General features: G+C 36.9%; 1 protein-coding gene across 3 annotated transcripts in view; it reads left to right on the top strand.

Moving 5' to 3' along the window:
• Positions 1-24,093, top strand: part of Task6 (TWIK-related acid-sensitive K[+] channel 6) — a 167,897-nt gene that overhangs the window by 100,943 nt on the left and 42,861 nt on the right. For all 3 annotated transcript variants that reach the window (XM_069828604.1, XM_069828603.1, XM_069828605.1), the window contains exon 3: positions 6,906-7,411. In XM_069828604.1, the coding sequence (XP_069684705.1) occupies positions 6,906-7,411 (506 nt within the window). The remainder of the gene's footprint in view (positions 1-6,905; positions 7,412-24,093) is intronic.

Below are 24,093 nucleotides of genomic sequence, written 5' to 3'. Positions count from 1 at the left end.
GCTGAGAGTAACGACCTTCAGTTCTTAATAGTAGAGCTATATTTTGTTTCAGACACTGACCAATTGTTTGTTAGGTCTAATCTAGTACCAAGCTTAAAAGTAGAATTGAAAAACTCCAGAAAGTATTGCTTGATAATAACAGTTACATTCACAGTTTTAAATACTAGGCCTACTTCGAAAATAATTCAGTAGCAAACGACTTACAACATATAATAAGCCATTATTCACTAAGTAATTACAAAGCTATATTTGAAAATATAATGATATGATGTGATATATATTTAATGTCAACATTTACATTCATGTAATATGGACCTCACAATTTTGTATCCGGTGCCACATTTATATTCATTACAGATATACCTATTGCAGACGCTCTTCTAATTTAGATTTATGTCTATTGCTTACATTCCCTCATATTTGTATCCTCCTCTTTTTCTTACATTCATTCACTATTCACCAAGCTAATTCACTTCCCGAATCACTTGAAATTTTACTCGTGTCACTAAACTTCAATGCACTTGTAGTACTTAAGCCGCTCTTATTTGATTTCTTCACGTACGTTTTCTTCTTATGTATTCTCGATCTCAGCATTTCCTGGTTCTGTCTCGCTTCTTCCAGCACAAAGTGCTTATTTTGAAATTCTGTAAATTCTCTGTCGTCTATACGTATCTGGTCAACGATCTTGTTATGATAATTACTTTCAACCACAACTGCTGATTGAACAGACTGTCCATCACCTGTCACGTATTTTTTGTCCCAGTTCAAATTCCGATCATCTCTTATCCTCTGATTAGTTGGGCTGGTCGGTATTAATCTATGACGATGATTTTCTCCATTTTCCATACTTTCCTGTTTGTGCGATATCTGCGGTTGCTTCATTTTATTTCTCTGTTGACCATTCTTCTTCCTCACGATTGTAATTCCAACAATCTGTCCATTAGTGCCTTGCGACCTCGTACCCATTTCTTCAGATCTTCTCTGCTCTTTTTCTTATTGATGTTCTCGCTTCTTCGTATTTAATCCAAATATTGGGTGATCTTCATTTTGCCTTACAGAATTCTACGTCATAGAATTTCCCATTGATTTTTAATTTATCTTCATATAACTTTGCAAAGTGTCCATTCGCTCTTGCCGCCTTCATGGAAGGGAGATTTGAAAATATAACATATTATATTTATTTCTAACAAGTGTAGTGAAACGCACAGGTATGGCTAGTTCTTATATACAAAGGAACAAAGATAACGGAAAATAACAAACATTTTTATAATTTTATATACATTAAAAAAAACTATTCCACGCTCTATACTTCACTATACTTAAGTACTTGATTTATCTAGTGAGTTCTCCAAGCTCATATATTATTATTACTTACTTACAAATGACTTTTAGAGAACCTGGAGGTTCATTGTCGCCCTCACATAACCCCGCCATTGGTCCCTATCCAGAGTAGGATTAATCCAGTCCCTACCATCATATTCCAACTCCCTCAAATACAGTTTTAATATTATACTCCCCATCTATGTTTCAGCCTCCCCAAAGGCCTTTTTCCCTCAGGTCTGCCAACTAACACTCCATACGCATTTCTGTATTCACCCATACGTGCAACATGCCCTGCCCATCTCAAACGTCTGGATATAATGTTCCTAAACTTCTGTCAGATGCGTTTCCAATTCACTGTGGACTAAAGCAAGGAGATGCACTATCACCTTTGCTTTTTAACTTTGCTCTAGAGCAGGGGTCGTCAGCACAGAGCACGCTGGGGCTAGCATCTCTTACCCGCTGAAAACGCAGCGCACCATAGTGCACTGCGTAGCTGCTAGCGGGTATGCTCTCTATCTCTCCCTGCTGCACGACCGTGTACATGGAACAGCACCGCGTACCCGTTGCACATTTCAGCGAGTGCTGACAACCACTGCTCTAGAGTATGCCATTAGGAAAGTCCAGGATAACAAAGAGGATTTGGAATTGAACGGGTTACATCAGCTGCTTGTCTATGCGGATGACGTGAATATGTTGGGAGAAAATCCACAAACGATTAGAGAAAACACGGGAATTTTACTTGATGCAAGTAAAGAGATAGATTTGGAAGTAAATCCCGAAAAGACAAAGTATATGATTATGTCTCGTGACGAGAATATTGTACGAAATGGAAATATAAAAATTGGAAATTTATCCTTTGAAGGGGTGGAAAAATTCAAATACCTGGGAGCAACAGTAACAAATATAAATGATACTCGGGAGGAAATTAAACACAGAATAAATATGGGAAATGCCTGTTATTATTCGGTTGAGAAGCTTTTATCATCCAGTCTGCTGTCAAAAAATCTGAAAGTTAGAATTTATAAAACAGTTATATTACCGGTTGTTCTTTATGATTGTGAAACTTGGACTCTCACTTTGAGAGAGGAACATGGATTAAGGGTGTTTGAGAATAAGGTGCTTAGGAAAATATTTGGGGCTAAAAGGGATGAAGTTACAGGATAATGGAGAAAGTTACACAACACAGAACTGCACGCATTGTATTCTTCACCTGACATAATTAGGAACATTAAATCCAGACGTTTGAGATGGGCAGGACATGTAGCACGTATGGGCGAAACCAGAAATGCATATAGAGTGTTAGTTGGGAGGCCGGAGGGAAAAAGATCTTTGGGGAGGCCAAGACGTAGATGGGAAGATAATATTAAAATGGATTTGAGGGAGGTGGGATATCATGATAGTGACTGGATTGATCTTGCTCAGGATAGGGACCTATGGCGGGCTTATGTGAGGGCGGCAATGAACCTTCGGGTTCCTTAAAAGTCAGTAAGCATCATGTTAGGTGAAGAATACAACTTCATCCCTCTTAACCCCAAATATTTTCCTAAGCATCTTATTCTCGAACACCCTTAACCTCTGTTCCTCTATTAAAGTGAGAATCCAAGTTTCAAAACCATACATAACAACCGGTAATATAACTGTTTTATAACTTCTTTCAGTTTTTTTTTAAAGCAGACTGGATGACAAAAGTTTCTCAACCGAATAGGCATTTCCCATATTTATTCTGCGTGCATATATTATTATTATTATTATTATTATTATTATTATTATTATTATTACTACTACTACTACTACTACTACTACTACTACTACTACTACTACTACTACTACTACTACTACTACTACTATCTTAAAATATAACTTTTTCAATAGTACCGGTACCGGTAACAGAAACATGATTTTTTTCTGGATTGTCTCACTTCCTTCATAAATGGTGAATGGATCCTAGATATCATTTTAAGTTAGGTAAAATTAATAAAAATATTTTATCCATGACTTGTATCTAAACTGGTCTTTATTTCACCGTCCTTAGCATCTAAACAATGGATGTATTGACAGCAGTGAATTAAAAGTTTTTAACTCACTAAGCTAATGCTGTAATATGTATTTATTATAATAATTTATAAAGTCATATTTGATTAAATATTGTATCCTATTCGAGAATAAACAGATTACATGCACTCGTGAAAATTATCACCCTCGTTAACGTCTCGGGCGCTAAATAATCCACTTGTGAATAAAATCCTACTATGCTCTCTTGTAGCATAAATGACTGTTATTAATTTTGACTCGATATTCGTAGAAACTGATCATCTATTTTTAATTCGTGAAGGATTACGGTCATATCTCTACCTGTGTTACCCTAACTGTTCCCGAATTATATCCTCACTTCTTTGTTATTTATTCTTACGTACATCTCTTGTTTCCATGATGAATTAATTAAGTATGTAAGTATTTATATTTTGCCATTGCTCTTTTCTAGTTATTTCGTTACATCTTCCACTACCCTACAAATTATATTAAATTTCATTGTCCCTATTTTATGCTATAACAATTAAGACCTTATCTGCTTAATTTATTTTCTAAAATCTAAACCTATTAACAAATTGGAATTTAATTTAGTAGATCGAAATAATTGTAAGCAACTTTTTCAATAGATCTATCTTCTTTTGCCATAATATGTCTAAAGAACTTCAATTTACTTTTTATTATTGTACCCATGATATACACTCCTATTTCAAATCTCGTAGCTAGGTTAGAAGTATTCCACGGAATTCCTAAAAATTTATTTTAAAAATTTAGACCTAATCCTATCAATAGTCTGTTTGGATACTAAGTTGATGCTTAAGTTCGTAGGGGTTTTTTCGCTGTGACATAAAGTTTTTATTTGAGATTAATAGAAGACAGAAATTAATCGATAATATTATATTTTCCTACACAGGGGCGGCTTTCGAAGGGGGGCTGCGGAGCTGCAGCACCTCCAGACATTTGTGGCTCTTGTCTCGTTTTATGTGAAATACTGTATAGTCTCTATTTAGCGGCTCGAATTTTTTTTTTGAAGAATTTCGCTCTCATTGACCTGTTCGCAATCGTTAGTGAAGTCACTTCCTGCCCTGGTGCAGCCAGAGCGAAACGAGAGACAAGGACGGATTGGTGAAGCCACTTCCTCTCCTGGAGCTGCCAGTCTCGTCTCGAATGCTTTGCGCGTTAGTTTTACCCCTCCCCCTGCTGCCCCTCGCCGTGAATTCAGAGTTTCCAGGCGCTGCAAAATTTGCAGTAGTTTGTCAGTAGCGCGCAGTTTTAAATACATTTTCTTTAATGTTGTGAGTATGACAAGTGCAACAATGTTTAATTCTGTACAATATTTACAGTCTATTCAGTTCAGTACCTTAACAATTCAGGAGAAATGTGAAATTTACTACCCATCAGTTGAATCTCATAATGGAAAGAGCCGCTAAACAAAATAGCCTACAAAGCTCGCATATTTTTTTGCTAATTTATCCAGTACCCCTGTTTTCTTCTCTCAATCTCCACACAGTTTGTATTAGATTAATGTGTTTCAAAGACAATTCCATCAGCTGGGGCAACAAGATGGAGTTTTAAAATAAAAACAGTAAATGTTGTCCATGAGAAGAAGGAGCCATTGCTAGAATGTTTTCAAACCATAATGGAATGTGAAACATCTAACAACATCACAATAAATTAGGCAAGCACCCTGGTGCGTACTCTTGAAGATCCTGAATTGAATTTCTGGCTCAGTTTTTTTTTTTTTTTTCATTTATTGATGTATCATGTAGATATATTATACAACCAACTACAACATTGCCAGTTAGATATTTCTAAGGTTCAAATCTGCATATAAAAAATTAAATTATGGTTTATTTCACGACACTCGCAACTGCAGGGGTTATATCAGCGTCGCCGGTGTGCCGGAATTTTGTTTCACAGGATTCTTTTAAATTCCAGTAAATCTACTGACATGAGCCTGTCTCATTTAAACACATTTAAATGCCATCGACCTCGGCCGGGATTGAACCCGTAATCGACTATGCTACCGAGGCCGACTCTGCATATCAAGCTTTGTTTATGCCATACAGACAATACGGAACAGTGCACAGTTGAGCAGCGAGATCTGTGAAAATGAAAACCCTAAAAACCGTCGTAAGGTCGAAGGGATTCAGACAAGTGTTGCGGCAGCCAAGGAAGTGTGTGACCTCATTTTCACACAAGCTAACACCCGATTCCAGTTCATAGATCATCTGATATTATCTTCTCTTCTGTGTCTAGAAAAATTTGAATGCTACAAAAGCTCATTTCCTGAAAATGACCTAAATGTATGTGTGAAGCTTTTTCCAATGTTCGATAAAGACAAACTAAAAACGGAACTCACTGTGTTGTATCAGAGACAATAATTCAGAAATACTGTATCAGTGACGCAGTAAAGCTGTTGCAGTTTCTTCTATCTGAGAACTTAGAGGCCTCATTTTCAGAAGTTATGGAACTACTACGCATAGCTATCACCAATGACAGCTTCCGAACCAGAACGTTGCTTTTCGTGTTTGAAGAGAGTAAAATCCTATCTCAGAAATACGATGAGAGAAGAGAGACTGACCGCATTAGCTATGTTTTCCATGGCAAAGACTATGTTAAACGACATATCGAATTTTAATAAGGCGCATGGAACTAATCTTTAAATGAGGTAAGTTGCATGATTTATTTTTGTATGCAGCCCCTCTGAATTCAATACCCACGAGCCGCCACTGTCTATGACTCTCTGCCAACGCTGGGGTATAGTATTTCGTTTCCGCGTATAAAGAAATCTGCTGGTTTGAAGTTAAAGAAGTCGTGAAACCAAGTTTGTAAAGCATCTTCGTTATCAAAGAAGTTTCCTTGAAGATGGTTGAATGGAGAACGCAAAAGGTGGAAATCTGAGGGCACAAGATCGGAAGAATGTGAGGGATGTGGAATCATCTCCCAATCAAGCTCCTGGATAGCTGCTTTCGTCATGTTACCGGAGTGCGGGCGTGCATTATCGTGTTGCAGCAGCATTTGATGCAGTCTTTTTTTTTTTTTTTTTTTTTCAATTACGGCAGCAAGGCGTCTGAGTTTTTGACAATAAATATCAGAAGTTATGGTTACCGGTACATGGTACTATTAAGATTTTTTTTTTCTTTTCTTCGTTTGACATATTCCATATTCTAGCTGTGAAGTGATGTACGAATACCATGGAATGTAAATAAATACAATATAATACAATACAAAGGTTGAAAAACGCTGTTCTAGATCAATGAAGCGCCAATACATGCATCCCCTTTTAGAGTTCATATATTTATCATTTATCGATTTTATAATGAATATGTTGTCACTCAATTTCTTCTCTCTAAAGCCACTTTGCAAATCGTAAATTATTTTATATTTTATATTCTTCTAGACAGTTGTAGAACCTATGTACTGTATTGTTACCCGTTACCCTCCACGCATGATGTAACACTAAACAATCACCTTATTAGATGATGTAATTTATGAAGTGAGATTTAAGTGGGCAATGCCTTCAGTGACGAACAAATAACGGTGTGTTGCAGGTTACGGACACTCTACGCCCAACACTGTGGGCGGCAAACTGTTTACCATGTGCTACGCCATCGTAGGAATCCCACTCGGTCTGGTGATGTTCCAGAGTATTGGCGAACGTCTCAACAAGTTCTCGTCCGTGGTGATTCGTAACGTGAAGCGCATGCTGCGCTGTAAAGACGTGCAAGCGTCCGAGATCAATCTGATCTGCGTAGTCACGACGCTTAGCAGCCTCACCATCGCGGGAGGCGCTGCCGCCTTCAGCCGATACGAGGGCTGGACCTACTTCGACTCCGTCTACTACTGCTTCATCACGCTAACGACCATCGGCTTCGGCGACATGGTGGCGCTACAGAAAGACAGCGCCCTCGAAACAAAGCCCGAGTACGTGGCCTTCGCGCTTATCTTCATCCTGTTTGGGCTGGCCATCGTGGCCGCGTCACTCAACTTACTCGTACTCAGGTTCGTCACCATGAACACCGAGGACGAGAGACGTGATGAAGCGGAAGCTCTCCAGGTACACATTGCTATTCTCATAATCTTTTCTTAATTTTCTCTCTCTTCATATTTATTTTTACCTTACACCTCCTTTCTATATCTGTACCCCGGAGGTATAGGACACTATGTGCTTTTCTTTTACCAAAATGAGATAATTACACACCTATATTCATTTTCTTTCACTTTATCCAGAGGTATAGATCGTTATCAATAATTCCGGAAGTTACCTGCATTTGAAAGAACACTTAGAGGAATACAACACCATCTGTACCGCAGCCTGGTGGATTGCTCATAAACCAGGAGGATAGTGTTTCAGTTCTGTCAGTTTTATATGTGATTGCAGGTGTTTATCATAATTATTGTCTAATGTATGTATGGTAGGAGTTAAGAATAATGGATCCAAACTCTTGTGGGTATAGATGTCTTAAGTTACTTTAAGGCACTAATAGTACTGCAACAATTGGTAAGCTGTTGTTTTCTACATTCCTTATATTAGTGATTATGAAACATAACCTAACTTACTTACCGGCTTTTAACGAACCCGGAGGTTCATTGTCGCCCTCACATAAGCTCGTCATTGGTCCCTTTCCTGGGCAAGATTAATCCACTTCCCTCAAATCCATTTTAATATTATCTTCCCATCTATGTCTCGGCCTCCCCAAAGGCCTTTTTCCCTCCGGCCACCCAACTAACACTATATGCATTTCTGGATTCGCCCATACGTGCTACATGTCCTGCCCATCTTAAACGTCTGGATTTAATGTTCCTAATTATGTCGGGTGAAGAATACAATGCGCATAGTTCTGCGTTGTGTAACTTTCTCCATTCTCCTGTAACTTCATCCCTTTTAGCCCCAAATATTTTCCTAAGCACCTTATTCTTAAACACCCTTAACCTATGTTCCTCTCTCAAAGTGAGAGTCCAAGTTTCACAACCATAAAGAACAACCGGTAATATCACTGTTTTATAAATTCTAACTTTCAGATTTTTTGAAAGCAGACTGGATGATAAAAGCTTCTCAACCGAATAATAATAGGCATTTCCCATATCTATTCTGTGTTTAATTTCCTCCAGAGTATCATTTATATTTGTTACCGTTGCTCCCAGGTATTTGAATTTTTCCACCTCTTCAAAGGGTAAATTTCCAATTTTTATATTTCCATTTCGTATAACATTTTCGTTACGAGACATAATCATATACTTTGTCTTTTCGGGATTTACTTCCAAATCTATCTCTTTACTTGCTTCAAGTAAAATTCCCGTGTTTTCCCTAATCATTTGTGGATTTTCTCTTAATTTATTCACGTCATCTGCATAGACAAGCAGCTGATGTAACCCGTTCAATTCCAAACCCTTTCTGTTATCCTGAACTTTCCTAATGGCATACTCTAGAGCAAAGTTAAAAAGCAAAAGTGATAGTGCATCTCCTTGCTTTAGCCCACAGTGAATTGGAAACGCATCTGACAGAAACTGACATATACGGACTCTGCCGTACGTTTCACTGAGACACATTTTAATTAATCGAACTAGTTTCTTGGGAATACCAAATTCAATAAGAATATCATATAAAACTTCTCTCTTAACCGAGTCATATGCCTTTTTGAAATCTATGAATAACTGATGCACTGTACCCTTATACTCTCATTTTTTCTCCATTATCTGTCGAATACAAAATATCTGATCAATAGTTGATCTATTACGCCTAAAACCACACTGATGATCTCCAATAATTTCATCTACATATGAAGTTAATCTTCTCAAAAGAATATTGGACAAAATTTTGTATGACGTCAACAAAAGTGATATTCCTCGAAAGTTACTACAATTAGTCTTGTCCCCCTTCTTAAAGATAGGTACGATTATGGACTCCTTCCATTCTTCTGGCACAATTTCCTTTTCCCAAAAAGCAAGTACAAGCTTATAAATTTCGTTAGATAATGCGCTTTCACCCTCTTGTATTAATTCTGCTGGAATTTGATCGATACCTGGAGATTTATAATTTTTCAGATTTTCTATCGCAATTTCGACTTCAGAAAGTGTGGGTTCGGGTATAAATGGCTCAGCAGTTTGTATTTCAGTTTCGCCCCGATCATTTCTATTTGGCCTATGTATATTTAATAGTTGCCCAAAATAGTTTTTCCATCTGTTCAGGATTGAATGAGTGTCTGCAAGCAAGTCACCATTCTCATCCTTGATCACGTTTAACCTTGCCTGATATCCATTCTTAAATTCCTTTATGCCCTTATATAAATCTCTAATGTTTTTATTTCTACTATTTGTTTCTACCTCATTCAGTTTTTCCTTCAAGTAATCTCTCTTTTTATTCCTAAGTGTACGATTTGCTTCCCATCTTTTATTGAAATAATTATCTCTATTCGCCTCAACTGGATCCTGTAAGAATTTCAATTTTACCTGTTTCCTTCTTTCTACTACCATGCAACAATCTTCATCAAACCACGGTTTCTTTTTTCTTAGTTTCATAATAACCTATGCTCTGTCCAGCTGCAATTTTGATAATATCTCGGATATTTTCCCACATGCTATTAACATCTAACTCTTTTTCAACTTTGTTGGAACTTCCTAAAGTGGCAAACCTTTTCGAAATTTCGACCTGATAATGTTGCTTAGTTTCCTCGTCCTTTAATTTCGGAATATTGAATCTTCCAATATTAACCCGTCTTAGCCCAAACTCATTATAGATGTACAAATTGTTTATAAATGACTAAATAATGTTAATTATAACCTATAGAAGTCTTGTTTATTGAGAATTCATGGAAAATCATATTTACAAACGGACTGTAGTGGTGTCACCTGTAGGTGACATTGGGCAATAAATCTTATTGTCACATTTAATGACTGCAATATCATATTTTATTCACTGGAGAATATTTAAAATAGCATATATATTATAGTACTACTGGATGAGACTGAATCGCTGGCTGGATGTCTGTATGGATCTTTCCCATAGAGACCACAACATACTTGCACGATATTTCGCAGGAATTCACAATATGTCAAGTCTTTTTGTATTGCATCTCTTCTTGATACTAACCACGCATTATGACAGGCTGCTTCGAGACCAAATGCAAAAATTGGGTACCACCATTTCGTTCCATGAAAGCTCACTTTCAAGAATGGACATTTTCGTCAAATCTATCTACTCCTCCCATGTATTTGATGTACTATTCTATAACCGAAGGGCAATCCACTTGAATTTTGCTTCGTTTCCCTACAATAACACTGACTCGATCTGCTTTCAAAATTGGAGTTACATTGTGTCAGTTTGAAGCAAGAGTGACAATATTATTATCATGCCATCAAACAACAGCATCATCCTGTGTCACAGCGAAAGATATTACACCACGATTGCGCTTTTTCATGTGCTTAGCATCATTTTTCAACCACATACTTCTCCATGGGTTTTTCTTAATGGTTCCTGTTCCTCCATTTGTGTTCAGTAAGAACTGACAACAACTTGAGACTTGTGAAGAAATCGTCAAATTAAAAACTAAGGTGAAAAAGCTGCCGGTAATCTGCTTTCCATTTCCAACACAACAGCAGCTAGTAACCCATATTCTGCTTGGCCTGTTTAGCTCCTTGGTATGGTTCAAACGCAGCGAGATAGCCAAGACTTGTAGCTGCTGAACATAGTTTATATCCAAAACGCAATGGGTTTCCATTAATATGCTGATTGGCACTATGTCTCCCATAATAGGGAGCCATTGTTTCATGAATAGATTTGTGACTCGACCATACTTTTTCAAACTGTTGGCCAAAATTATCATTTAGAATCTCGAAGTATCTTCGGACTTTACCAAATTCATCATTAGGAGGAACATTGAAATTGTCCGAAAGATGTAAATATTTATGGATTTCTGTAAACCTACTTCTCCTCATGGTATTGGATACAAGTTCATTGTGTACATCTGATTTTGTTTCGCAAAACATTGTCATGCTTTGGGGAGACATGTAGCCTGTCAGTAAGAGAATGGCAATGTAAACTTTTTATATCATTTTTGTCCAATTCAGTAGAATGTTTCCTTTGGAGAGCACACAATTTTGACATTTTACACATGACAGCGAGTATTTCTTCACTGAACAGGAGCTCGAAACACTAGACAGGAGTAAGTTTTGATTCATTATAATCTGTAAATGTTTCATCTATGTCGCCCCTTCCAGATTTACAAGTAAAGAGTTCTTCTTTGTCAGACCACTCTTTATTACGAAAAGAAATATTAGAAGTATATTATTTTGTTTTTTTTTTTTTTTTTTTTTCCTCTGCTGAAGTCTGACTAATACTAGAAATAGATTGGTTTCATCGTGAGAAATGTTAGAATAACACTGTGTTCTTTCATAGACCATAATTATTTCTTCCATGTATATTCATATCTGAATTCGGTAGTTTGTTTTAGTCTGTTGAAACTTGAGTGTTTATTTCCTCAATATAAGAATTGGACATTGTTATCTCGTCAATTGTTGATGGTCTCGGGTTATTTCCTTCATCATTATCTATTAGTACGTCATGGGCAGAAGTAACATTGACTTCAAATGTAGATATGAATATTCTTCCTGGAAGATGGTTGATGTCACTGGTTGTTTCGTCACCACTTTCCTCATCCATAACTGGTCCATTAGCTGGTGGAAATATGGTAATATCACTTACAGACGATGCTCCAACTGTATCTTCGTCCATCATCTCCAGTATTTCATACACAGTCAGACTATAGAAGAAAAATAAGTAACATAACTATACTAATATAATGAGATCGGACGTTTAATGTATCTGACCAATGTCACCTGGAGGTGACATGCCACTTTGTAGTCCCTATATACACTATATGCACCTTTTTTACTTGTTTATGAAAATTGTATATAAAATATCAATAGTTTAGTAATGTATTTATGGAAACAAAAATAAAACTACTGAACTCTTAGTTCTATTTTCACAAGCCATTATGTGAAGTGCGCACAAAGTTAAGATTCTTCTGCATCCACGCTGATGTTTTCTTCTCTACTGCTGCAGATTTACGAGATAGCGGCAAAAATGGTTGAAATTCAGTTACCAGATGTCTATTAAGGCATTGTCGACGGCGATATATATTTAAATATATTTACTGGTAATTTTGGACAGCCTGTTAGGGAGCGTCACCTGTAGGTGACATTGGGACATCAAGAGTTAACTTGTTGCTCTACTCACTTGGCTACTGATAGTCTTTCTCTTAATTCTCCAATTACCAAATAATGGTCAGAATTACAATCTGCCCCCCCTGAAGATTCGAATGTCTACTATACTAGTATGTCTTCTTTTATCTATCAAGATGTGATCTATTTGGTTGTGTGTCAATCTATCTGGAGAAGTCCAAGTATATTTATGTATATTCTTATGGGGGAATGTTGTACTTTTGACAAATTTTTTGATGTGGCAAAGTTGACTAACCTAACTCCATTATCATTACTAGTTATGTGTAGTATTAGAGTATAGGCTTTCATGGCCGGCGTCAATAGGAGAAAAGTTTTCCAGGCTATGAGACTGTGGTCCGTTGGTTGTATGACCAAACATTTCGTTCACTGCTGCGGTGAACATCTTCAGTGGTGTGTATTGCTGGTGCGGCTGGTTCTACTGCCTGTGCCGATTACAGTCTGCGCTGGCTGCATCGTTGTATATATAGTGTGTGGGGGGGGGGGGCGTCTTGCTGTTGTCGCCTCGGTCCGCGCTCGAATGTGCTTCGCGGACAGGTTTGCTGTTGCCTACGCGATCCGCGTCCGGGGTTGTGTTGTTTAATTTTGCTACACGGGTGGGTTTGATGTTAGGTTTTCTTATTAACCTTGAGGCCTTCCTCTTTGTGATTGAAATTGTTCTTATGTTTATATATTTCAATCGCCTCTCAGTGTAGACTCGCGTAGAAATGTGGTGTGTCGAGAGGCGATTGAAATATATAAACATAAGAACAATTTCAATTGCAAAGAGGAAGGCCTCAAGGTTAATAAGGCCTGGTATCCGGCATTAAGAAAAACTAACATCAAACCTGCCCGCATAGCACAATTAAACAACACAACTCCGGATGCGGATCGCGTAGGCAATAACAAACCCGCCCGCGAAGCATATTTGAGCGCGGACCAAGGCGACAACAGCAAGCCGCCCCCCCCCCCTCACACACTATATATACAACGATGCAGCCAGCATAGACTGTAATCGGCATGCGCAGTAGAACCATCCGCACCAGCAATACACACCACTGAAGATGTTCACCGCAGCAGTGAACGAAACGTTTGGTCACACAACCAACGGACCACAGCCTCATAGCCCGGAAAACGTTTCTCCTAGTTACGTGTAGGCTCTCTTTTCCAATGTCGATTTAAAAATATCCTCCCGTCCTACTTTAGCATTGAAATCTCCCAATAAAATTTTCATGTGATATCTAGGTAACTGATCAAAAGTCTGTTCCAATTCCTCATAGAAGCTATCCTTTATATGGTCGTCTTTCTCTTCTGCAGGGCGTGAGCATTTATAACTACGATATCGCGTACTATCCTTAAGTACTAAATACGATAACCTGTGACTCATAAATTCGACCTTTCTTACTGCTGATTTTATTACAATCTACTAAAGGATAAAGAATCCTGTTCCTAATTGGCGATTATTGTTTCCTTCCCCATAATACAACAAGTAATCTCCTATTTGTGTTATGCCGTTCCCATCTAACCTAACCTCCTATACTCCCACAAAATCTATTCTATATTTAGCTAGTGCTTTTGCTACGAATGTTACCTCTCCTGTTCTATATAGACTTGTAACATTCCAAGTACCAAATCTCAAAACCTTATTCCTTTGCTGTGGTCGTGCCAGAGAATCAGTCCCATTCCGAGGCTTATTTAAAGGTTTCGTAACAAGCTGTTTTTTACGGTGATGGGTTGTTAGCCCTTCGCCCAACCCCCAAGCTGGAGGACCACCCCTCATTGGCTGTCCGTGACTGCTTATTCAATATATTCGCAACCTTCAAGTGGGACAAGTTCTGATTTGGATGATAATAATGGTATACGTACCTAATCAATAAAAAAGTAAGATAGAAATGAAAATAATGTTAAAACTTTGACACGTGAACAACAAATAGCCTATAAAATTTACTTGAGGAAGACTTATACTTAAGCAGCAGTGATGAAAGTACGACAGAAAGTTATGCAGATTTAGAAGACAGAAAAAATGCCAACAGGAAAGTAAAAAATAAAACTAAAACTATACAACAATGTAAAAAAACTAGTAGTAGCCTACATGTGAGCGATTGGGAATATAATGTCCGTAAATGCAAATTAGCTGGTGGGAATGAATATGTAAGTAAAAAAGGTAAAATTGTTCTTGCTAAAATACTGAAACCTCCTTGCACTTGTAGAATGAAATGCTCAGAAAAATTACCAGAATATGAAAGACAGAAGATTTTTTCTTCATACTGGAGTGAGGAAATGTGTACAGATATGAAAGAGCAATTTATTAGTGCAGTGTTGAGAGTCCTAGTACAGGTCGTTCAAGAAAAAGAGAACTAAGCTCCAATAAGTCTAAAAAAAAAACTATTCTGGACACTAAGTTATGTAACATTTTGATCTTACACCAGATCATACCACAACTTTTGTAATGTTTTGTTTATGGAATATAATAAACATAAAATGAAACCATATCACAACTTTTGTAATGTTTTGTTCATGGAATATACTGTAATAAACATAAAATTATTTTGGTTGAGTAATGTTTCAAATATTGGTTATTCTTAAATACCCACAAACACTATGCCATACAATATAACAAGCTCATGAGAGATATACAACACCATGTCTATAGAAATTGGTAAATAACAAAAAATTACATTGAATGTAACACAACATGAAACATACTATAAAACGAGTTCTTTGGTAAAATTTTGTAACAAAATTCCAATTAACAGAAAAGAAAATAAAGGGAGAACAAACTCAAACATGCAAATCAAGATTTCAGGTATAACTCCCTGTAAAGTTGATATGAATAATTTCGAGGGAAAAATTGTTCTGGGGCCGGGCATCGAACCCGGGACCTTTGGTTAACGTTCGATGCCCGGCCCCGGAACAATTTTTCCCTCGAAATTATTCAAACTCAAACATGTTCAAACTGCTCTCCTGTAAAGTTAGGTAAAAGTGACATAGTGTCCTATATCTCCTAGGTACAGATATAGTTTCATTTATTTTCGCCTTTTCTTTTCTCTTATATATTTTTTTCTGCTTATTTCTTTGTTTCTCATTTTCATTATTTATTCCTTTCTTTTTACGTTTTCCTTTTTATTCTGTCTTCGTTTCTTTCCACCATTCCTTTATTCCTTCCCTCCTTTCTTACTTCTATTTTGTGCCCATGTTACCCTAAAAATTGAATGTAATATTCAGCCAATCAGACACAATGTATTACAAAAGGATCTAAAAATGCATTTAAAATTGCAAGCCTCATCCAGATCTCAGATGTTCTTCAAACTGTCAGATGATATCCTGTGTAATTTCTATAAAATAAAAAAAGAAGAAATACCAATCTATATCACAGACACACTCAGTGCTAAAACTCCAGTTGTGAACGAAATTCCTCCATCGAAATGGGTGATTCCAGAACATAGCATACAAATTTCAGGAAATCATTTCAAAAATGATCCTCCATACATTCTTAAGTTAGATGCCATGGAACTACTCTGCAGCACATATAAGAATCACCTTCAAATTTATACAGATGGATCTCTAAATCCTAATAATGGGACATCAGGAGCAGGGTATTATATTCCAAAATATCAAGAAAGTTATTTCATACCATGTTCATCCTCCGCCAGTTTTGACACTGAATTGCTAGCTATTGTTGCTGCTCTTCAGTGTGTTACTCAAATTTCTGAAAAATCTATTTGCATACTTACCGACTCCGAGGGAGTATATTTAATATAATTAAATATGTACCAAACCTATATGCACATAGAATTATTCCAATTCAGAAACAACTAAGTAAACTAAAAGAACTCCAAAAGGAAATAACGTTTCAATGGATACCTAGTCATTGTGGTACGGTATACCTGGAAACGAGAAAGTCGATAATATTGCAAAACAGGCAACATATTTCCAACCAAGACCTCTCCAAGTGATATCTCTGTCCAGTGCTTTTGCTTCAGTGAAGTCTCATTTTACAAACCTATGGATCAACAATTGGTTCTCTTCTGACAAAGGAAAAATTTTACAGTCTGTACAAAAGAAACCAAATGACCTGGAAATGTACAAAAACTTGCCCAGACATGTTCAAACATTTTTAACAAGAGCCAGAATAGGTCACATTGTCACACAATTGTGTACCAGTTGCAGAATACACAGCCCTACAGTATATATTGACTACACCGCAACTCTGGCTACTAGCAACAGGCATCTATAATGAACACCGATCAAAATACCCCTCATTTCTCGTGAAAACAACAACTGGATAGACTACAGTGGACTGTAATGGACTTCATGTTGTCAGCAAACAGCTGGATACATTAAGAAGATAGATTCCTTACTTCCATCTTCCACAGGCCTATTTAATTCCTCCATTTATTTTTCTTTCTTCTTTTATACTACTAATTTTCTTTCATACTACTCTCTCCTTCTTTCTCTCTGTCATTCTTTCCTCCTTTTTTCTTTCTCATTACAATAAGTATAAAGAGAAGATATTTATCATGCTACAGAAAAACCTCCTTGTGGCCCTTTTTTCCGAATCGAATATTCCGAATAGCATTTATTCTGAATGTTCCTACTTTCCGAAACAAATTTTCCGATTCTGTTTTTCCGAAGTGATTTTTCAGAATGTAGATATATTCCAAAACCCGATTTTCCGAATCATGTTGTCACTTCTGGGATCGAGGTGCTGTCTTCATGTGCGAGTTTTTACTGCGAGGAGAGACCATTAATGCTGAGCGGTATTGTCAGACATTGCGAAATCTGAGGAGGGTGATCCAGAACAAGAGACGTGGAATGATGACAAGAGGCATTACACTTTTGCATGCCCCATACAGCCAATGCCATACGGAATCTGTTGCTTCAGTTTGGACGGGAGATCTTCAATCATCCACCCTACAGCCCCGATCTCGCACCAAGTGACTTTCATCTCTTCCATCTTATGAAGTGCTTTCTGGCAGGAAAATGTTTCTACAACGACGTTGAGGTACAGACAGCAGTGACTTCGTGGCTCCAGACATTGGCGGCAGACTCCTATGACACGGGCATACAAACTTGGTGCACCGGTATGATAAATGCCTCAATAATGGTGGTGACTGTTGAGAAGTAGCCAGTGAATCTCTCTAAATAGTGCAATACATATTTCTTCCTTATTTATGTTTTTGTTTTCTTTATCGGCCGTTGGAACTTACTTCCTGGATGAACCTCGTAGAACTAAAGAAAAACGTTTATTTTCCTGAAAAAATTAATTTTTATGTATAGAATTATGTTTCAAATTGAAAACTGCTTTGGACAGTGTTAGGATTTTAAGATATCAACACAAATTGAAATTACTTTTTGAATGAGTGTATCCTTGGACATTACGGAAGCAACAAAAAGAAAATGTGTTCATATTTTACTTCACTATACAAGTCACAAAAATGCAGTCAGAATTCCTTCCCTACCACAAATAATTTAAATGTTAGAGGCATTCACTCGACTGAGTCTTTCTCTGTAATGCAGGTTTACGGTACCCAATTTTCAGTCCCAGTTGTAAAAACCGCTTTGGTATTGGCAGGAGCTTGTTCATAAAATATTTTCCTCTGGAACGGTTTGCATTCAAAGTGCTGTTGCTCTCTTGTTATTTAGAATGTTATTATGAATTATTTTAAATTTGAATTTTTAAATAAGATTTTCGTAAATAATAACATATATTACAAGCAGTTATGACATAAGAAGAGTATATGACGGAAGTTGAGCAGAATTAATTACATGTATGCACTTAAACCGTGAGATGTTTTACTATTCGAGATCACAAAATATATCATGAGTAATTCGGAAAGTGAAAGTTTCATCTTCTTATTTGAGTGCAGAGTAAAAAGTATCATTTCCATATGCTCTGTAAATGATAGAAAATAAACTACAAACAAAAACCAGAATGTCATTGGTAACATAACAAGGAACTAAACTGCTGCGAAACGTGTAAAATGCAGAATGGAAAAGTCTGTACCCTTTGAAGAAACCAATTTGTTTTATCTTTTTTTTTTCTTAATTTTTTTCCTGCTTTCTTACATGTCTCCCTTTTTATTTCATTTCCTCATTTTCATCTTTCTGTATTTGTTCCTTTTATTTAACCAATGGTAATCATGCTTGTGAACATAATATGTCATCATGTAGACATAGTTCGAAATGTATAAAAAATTTTAGTATTCATAAAAGTTTGAGCTTCATACCATTTTAATTGTGGACTCATTCTGTACAACTGACAACTGTGTAACATTTTAAGTATATTTCTCTGGTACCGTTCCTAATTGTCTTAAGTACGACAGTTCCCTTGCGTTTTGTTAATTACTTATAAATTCAGTTTAGGGATGAGCTTTGAGTTGCATTTTATGTGCATCATGCTCATACAAATAAGAATGTTCCAGATCTCTACAATATAACATGCAGCAGATAATCACATTCAGTTTTATAGGCATATAAACATATTATTATTAGCATGGTCCCTGCCAGATATTTATGGAGCATTAAAATTAAACACTGAGGTGGGAAGGCATTTAAACATAAAATGGAGATTTGTAGAGAGTGTAAGCTATTAAACTGCAATAAAGATGAAGGATTATGGTTATCGCTTTTGGTTGTATAACAATGGATAAAACAAGAGAATAAAGTACAAACTTATCATGAGATGCTCTGCTACGAGTGTAATCCGTGCCATGGTCCAGGACGTGATGAGCAACAAGATGTTGCTTCATTTTGATTACCCAGTCATGGGGGATCATATACAGAATCTCTAGAATACAAAGCCAGCCCATTACTCTTTGTCTGATCCATTCAGTGACAGATTCAACAGAATTTTAGGCACTGTCTCTGTGGATTAGCTTACTGACTCACCGAACCACTCAATACGATCAATTAAAAATAATGCTCGTGTGTCCAAAGCATGCATCTCACCGAATTGGATCCTTGGTAGATTTGTAAAATATGGTGCAGAGAAAGTACCTGCAAGCTTGTTTTCTCCGACATTGACATTTTTTTTTTACGGAGGAGGGATTCGAAGGCTTACATTGCAGCCTGGGGCTTATTGTGCTTACCATTCTTATTCAGTGAATGATTGAGTAGCCAAACGGCCGCGCTCTTGTACAAGTATAGCATGCCGCACCTTGAATGTAACCTGGGCTATGATATGGATGATGATGATGATGATGATGATGATGATGATGACGATGATGATAATGATATGTGAATTAATTATGACGAAATGAGTCCGAGGTCCAATGCCAAAAATTACCGAGCAATTCTGCTTCAATTGGTTGAGGGAAAACCCTGGAAAAACCCCAACCAAGCTTTGAACCCAGGCCCGCTCGTTTCACGGTCAGACACGCTAACCGTTACTCCACAGCGGTGGACTACATTGACCATTATCCTATTATCATCATATCTTCAGCTCATATCTCTGAATAGTTCCTGTAGTTTGAAAGTAAGCTAAATAAAGAGCTGCTTATAAAATAATAATAAGATGATGATGATGATGATGATGATGATGATGATGATGATGATGATGATGATGATGATGATGACGATGACGATGACAGAGGCGCAGTGAAGGGGGGAGAACCAATGGGACCGATCCCTCACTCCAAAACATGGTTAACACTTAAATTTTTCTTCAATATTATAAACTGTAAAATGCAACCTTGAATGATTTTAAAACACCCAAATGTCAGGCTGTGTTGAATGGCAGTGGCATTCATTAAAATAACTGCAGCAGCCTTCCTCAGCTTGATGGATACAAGGACATGATTCAGTAAATGCTTTCATTGAACTGTATGGTTGAGTTGTGAAGAAACTATCTCTTCTTGGACAGATGAAGATTCTGCTAGCAGTGTAAGCATTTTGTACAGGGCAATAAGGAAGTGTGAATTTGGTACTGCTTTACACTTACAAGGGACACCTTTGACCTCGAACGATCGGAACCGCACGAAAACATGCTTAGAATAACAATACATCATAAACAAAACAGTGGTGTGTGTCATTTCCATGCAAAACTCTGCACTTGTCTGCTAGCGCCATTAGACGGTGGCATATTGTAGCTGCACTAACCAATGCTCCAGTTGCGTGAATGGTATCGCTGCAGTACGTATTTGTCTCTTGGAGTGTTCTCAAGCGGGTTACTATGTAAACTGTGTACAGTGCAGTGATATCATGAAGAGAATTAATCCTACGAATGTGGTCCAAATATTAGGGACAAAGTTGCAACGTGCTGAATATGGAAATGACATTGGGGCCGAGGATATGGAGTTTGCGGATATATGATATAACATAATAATTCAGAAATATAATGGGGATGACACAGAAATACATGACATTTTGCTGGATAGATATATTAATATTGAAGGAGAGGAGGAACCTGAACTTGAAGGTGGCTGTTCAAGCAGTACACGACGTTCATCATCAGAGCAACAAGAACAGTCAAGTCAAAGTGAGTACGAACTCTCTCCACCCAAAAAGTCGAGGTCCAGTGTATTAGAAGATATTGATGACAGCGTACTAGAGAACATTTATGAAGACTATTACAATCGTGGCTTCAATTCCTATAGCAAACTAATGAAGCACTATAAGTGCATTAAAAGTAAATCAAATTGCTCATTAATTCTAAGTTATGTGTCTAACAAACGGCGAGCAGGACCTCGTTTCAAAGGAAACAGACTGTCGCAATTACAAACTATAAAAGAGCATGTAGTATCGCAATTTGATAGTGCAAGGAGGTATGGATCTACAGTTCAGTATTGGCATCTGCAGATGTGGGCACTGGAAGCGGCTAAAATGGTTGGCTTGGACAATTTCAAAGCTTCCATTTCCTTTATCGACCATCTCAAGCGTGAATATGGCATTTCATCCAGGCATATTACTACATTTGTCACACGTAAGGACATAGAAGACGATAATAGTATACGTCAGAAGGTACAACAGTTTGTGGAGGAAGTGAACATGTTTATAAGAGAGGAGGGTGTGGAGAAAGGTAATGTTTGGAACAGTGACCAGAGTCAATTCCAGTATGAAATGTCTTCAGCATCAACACTGCCCCACAGAGGAGAGAAAACTACAGCTAGTGTGTTAGTCTGTACATAGCTCTACCCACAGCTACACAATTGATGTGGCTTTATCAATGACAGACAGATTAGCAAACAAGTTGTACATCTGTTTTCAAGAGACGCAAGGCACTTTCGGCCCAAATATTTCAAATAAACTTGAAACAACCTGTCCACGAAACATTAATGAAAAATGACTAAAGAACACATGAAACGTTTTCTAACTTCAGTCCTTTGCGAACATGTAATAAGTGAAAAGAGGCTATTGTTGTGTGATTCCTTGTTAGGTCATACAGATCGTACCCTTCTAGATGCAAGGTTTCCAAACAAAGATGTTATGCTGAAGATATTGTCACCGAAAACAACAAAATATTGCCAACTCCTTGATGTTTACTTCTTTCGGCAATATAAGCTCTATATCAGAAGGCTTACTGATTTTGTAAGACTACAATGTGCCAAACCACAAGTGAAGATACATGATCGTTATTTCATCATGAAACTTCACTCTGTGATTTTCAATCAATTTGCTGCACCAACATATAAGCCTATGTTGCAATATGCTTGGCGAAAGCCAGGTTATGACATTGACATACCAACATCATCATTTGAAAATGTAATTAGTGTGGCTTTTGATATTGGTCTCCGTGAATGCGAAAGTGATTTGGAATGTGATAACGTGGCTTTTGTGAGGTGTGCACATTGTTCTCTTCCACTTTGTTTTAACCACTTCATCGAAATCCCACATCTGCACTTTGAGGACTAATATAAGCACTATCAGGTGTGTGGTACTGCTGTATATGTGTGTTTTGCGCTATTATAAGTACTTTAAGCAGAGAGCTTTTGGCACTGTTGATTGAAAATGTAATGATATACTGACGTTATTGAATTACATATAATTTCCCTCCTATGGTATTGATATCTTATTACTTTGTTTCTCTCTATTAAAATGTAACATGCAACGTTTTGCATGGAAATGACACACACCACTGTTTTGTTTATGATCGATTGTTATTCTAAGCATGTTTTCGTGCAGTTTCGATCGTCCGAGGTCAAAGGTGTCCCTTGTTAAAAAGCTGTTTTCATTTAGTTTACCATTTTCAAAATATCTGAAAAAAATATCTTTCATAGCCATCTGCTATGCCGAAGATACGAGAAAAGTAACAAAGAGTTTGAGAAACAATGCAGAAGAGGAGTTCTCTATAATTATTTTTAAGGATGTTCAGAATTTCTGTGCAAATTGTAAAAGACCTATAAGAGTATGAAGACCATAAGCCTGAAAACCACATGCTTCAACATTGAGTACGACATTCCTGGAACTTATTATAGGGGCATTCCACAGAAAAGTCAATCCAGACATATTTTGGGAAAGTTAATGAAGGAGAATTTTTTCTCCTTGGAGTTAAGAAAAGGTGTGTACGGAGTGACCCACTTAACTCTTTCACCTCCGATAGTGTGTGAAATATTTAAGATATACACAAATCGACAATCACAAGTTAAATTACATCGAAGGGAACATCTGATACTCTTAATGTATTTTTTGTACATGGAATACTAGAGTTAACTTTCTTTTTTTAAATGGGAACCAACTATGTTTTGTATTGCAAATGTTGCTTTAGCTCTATCTAATAACAACTGACTACTTTACAGACTGAATGTCACCTGTAAGAGTAAACATAAACATGTCTGACCAAGGATTGAGCAGAGGGAGGACAATTCTAGTTAGAGTTGTGCGTCAATACTTTTATGTCTCACTTCACCATGTGCAACATTTCCATAGTATTAAAATGTACAGCACATTGTGACTGTGATTTAATTGACACACTTGCTCGTCGAAATCTGTTACAATGATTTAATGAACATAATATATAATATGTTTCTAAAGCTGGATTATAAAATATTGCCAGTAATAGTGACATTGTTATCTCTAAAAGGAGAGCCTATCCTAAGGCAGCAGGCACCGCACGCCACTGTCCCCAGAGAATATGATTTCACTCCAATCATCACTTTATCATAATTTCTGATATTCATCAAATAAATCATGTATGGCATATTATAGAAATAAATGACTATCTTTTGGGTCGCCACAGTTATATTAATATAAACTTAGCTACGAGTAGTTCATTCCCTCCAAGGTTATAAAAGTGCCAGAACGCATGTGAATTTGATAATTATTTGGCAGAAAACTCATATGTATCGTTAAATATCAGTTCTATCAAAATTTTGCATAACATAAAACTTGTCGAAAACATTTTTAAAGAAACGTTTGTTATATAACATTATTTTTTAAAAAATCAGTGATCGAGATATTTCGATTTATTTACTTCAAGCCCCCTTATAATCCTCAAAGAAAGTACTTTAAGAAAGTACTTTGAATGTTACTCGTATATAGCCTAAAATCTAAGGGTATCTTAAAGGTGCAATTCCTATGATGCGG

The sequence above is a fragment of the Periplaneta americana genome, chromosome 6 (assembly GCF_040183065.1).
Source record: "Periplaneta americana isolate PAMFEO1 chromosome 6, P.americana_PAMFEO1_priV1, whole genome shotgun sequence".
Taxonomy (NCBI): Eukaryota; Metazoa; Arthropoda; class Insecta; order Blattodea; family Blattidae; genus Periplaneta; species Periplaneta americana.
Note: the sequence above shows the minus strand (reverse complement) of the source record. Positions and strands in the feature narration are given on the sequence as shown.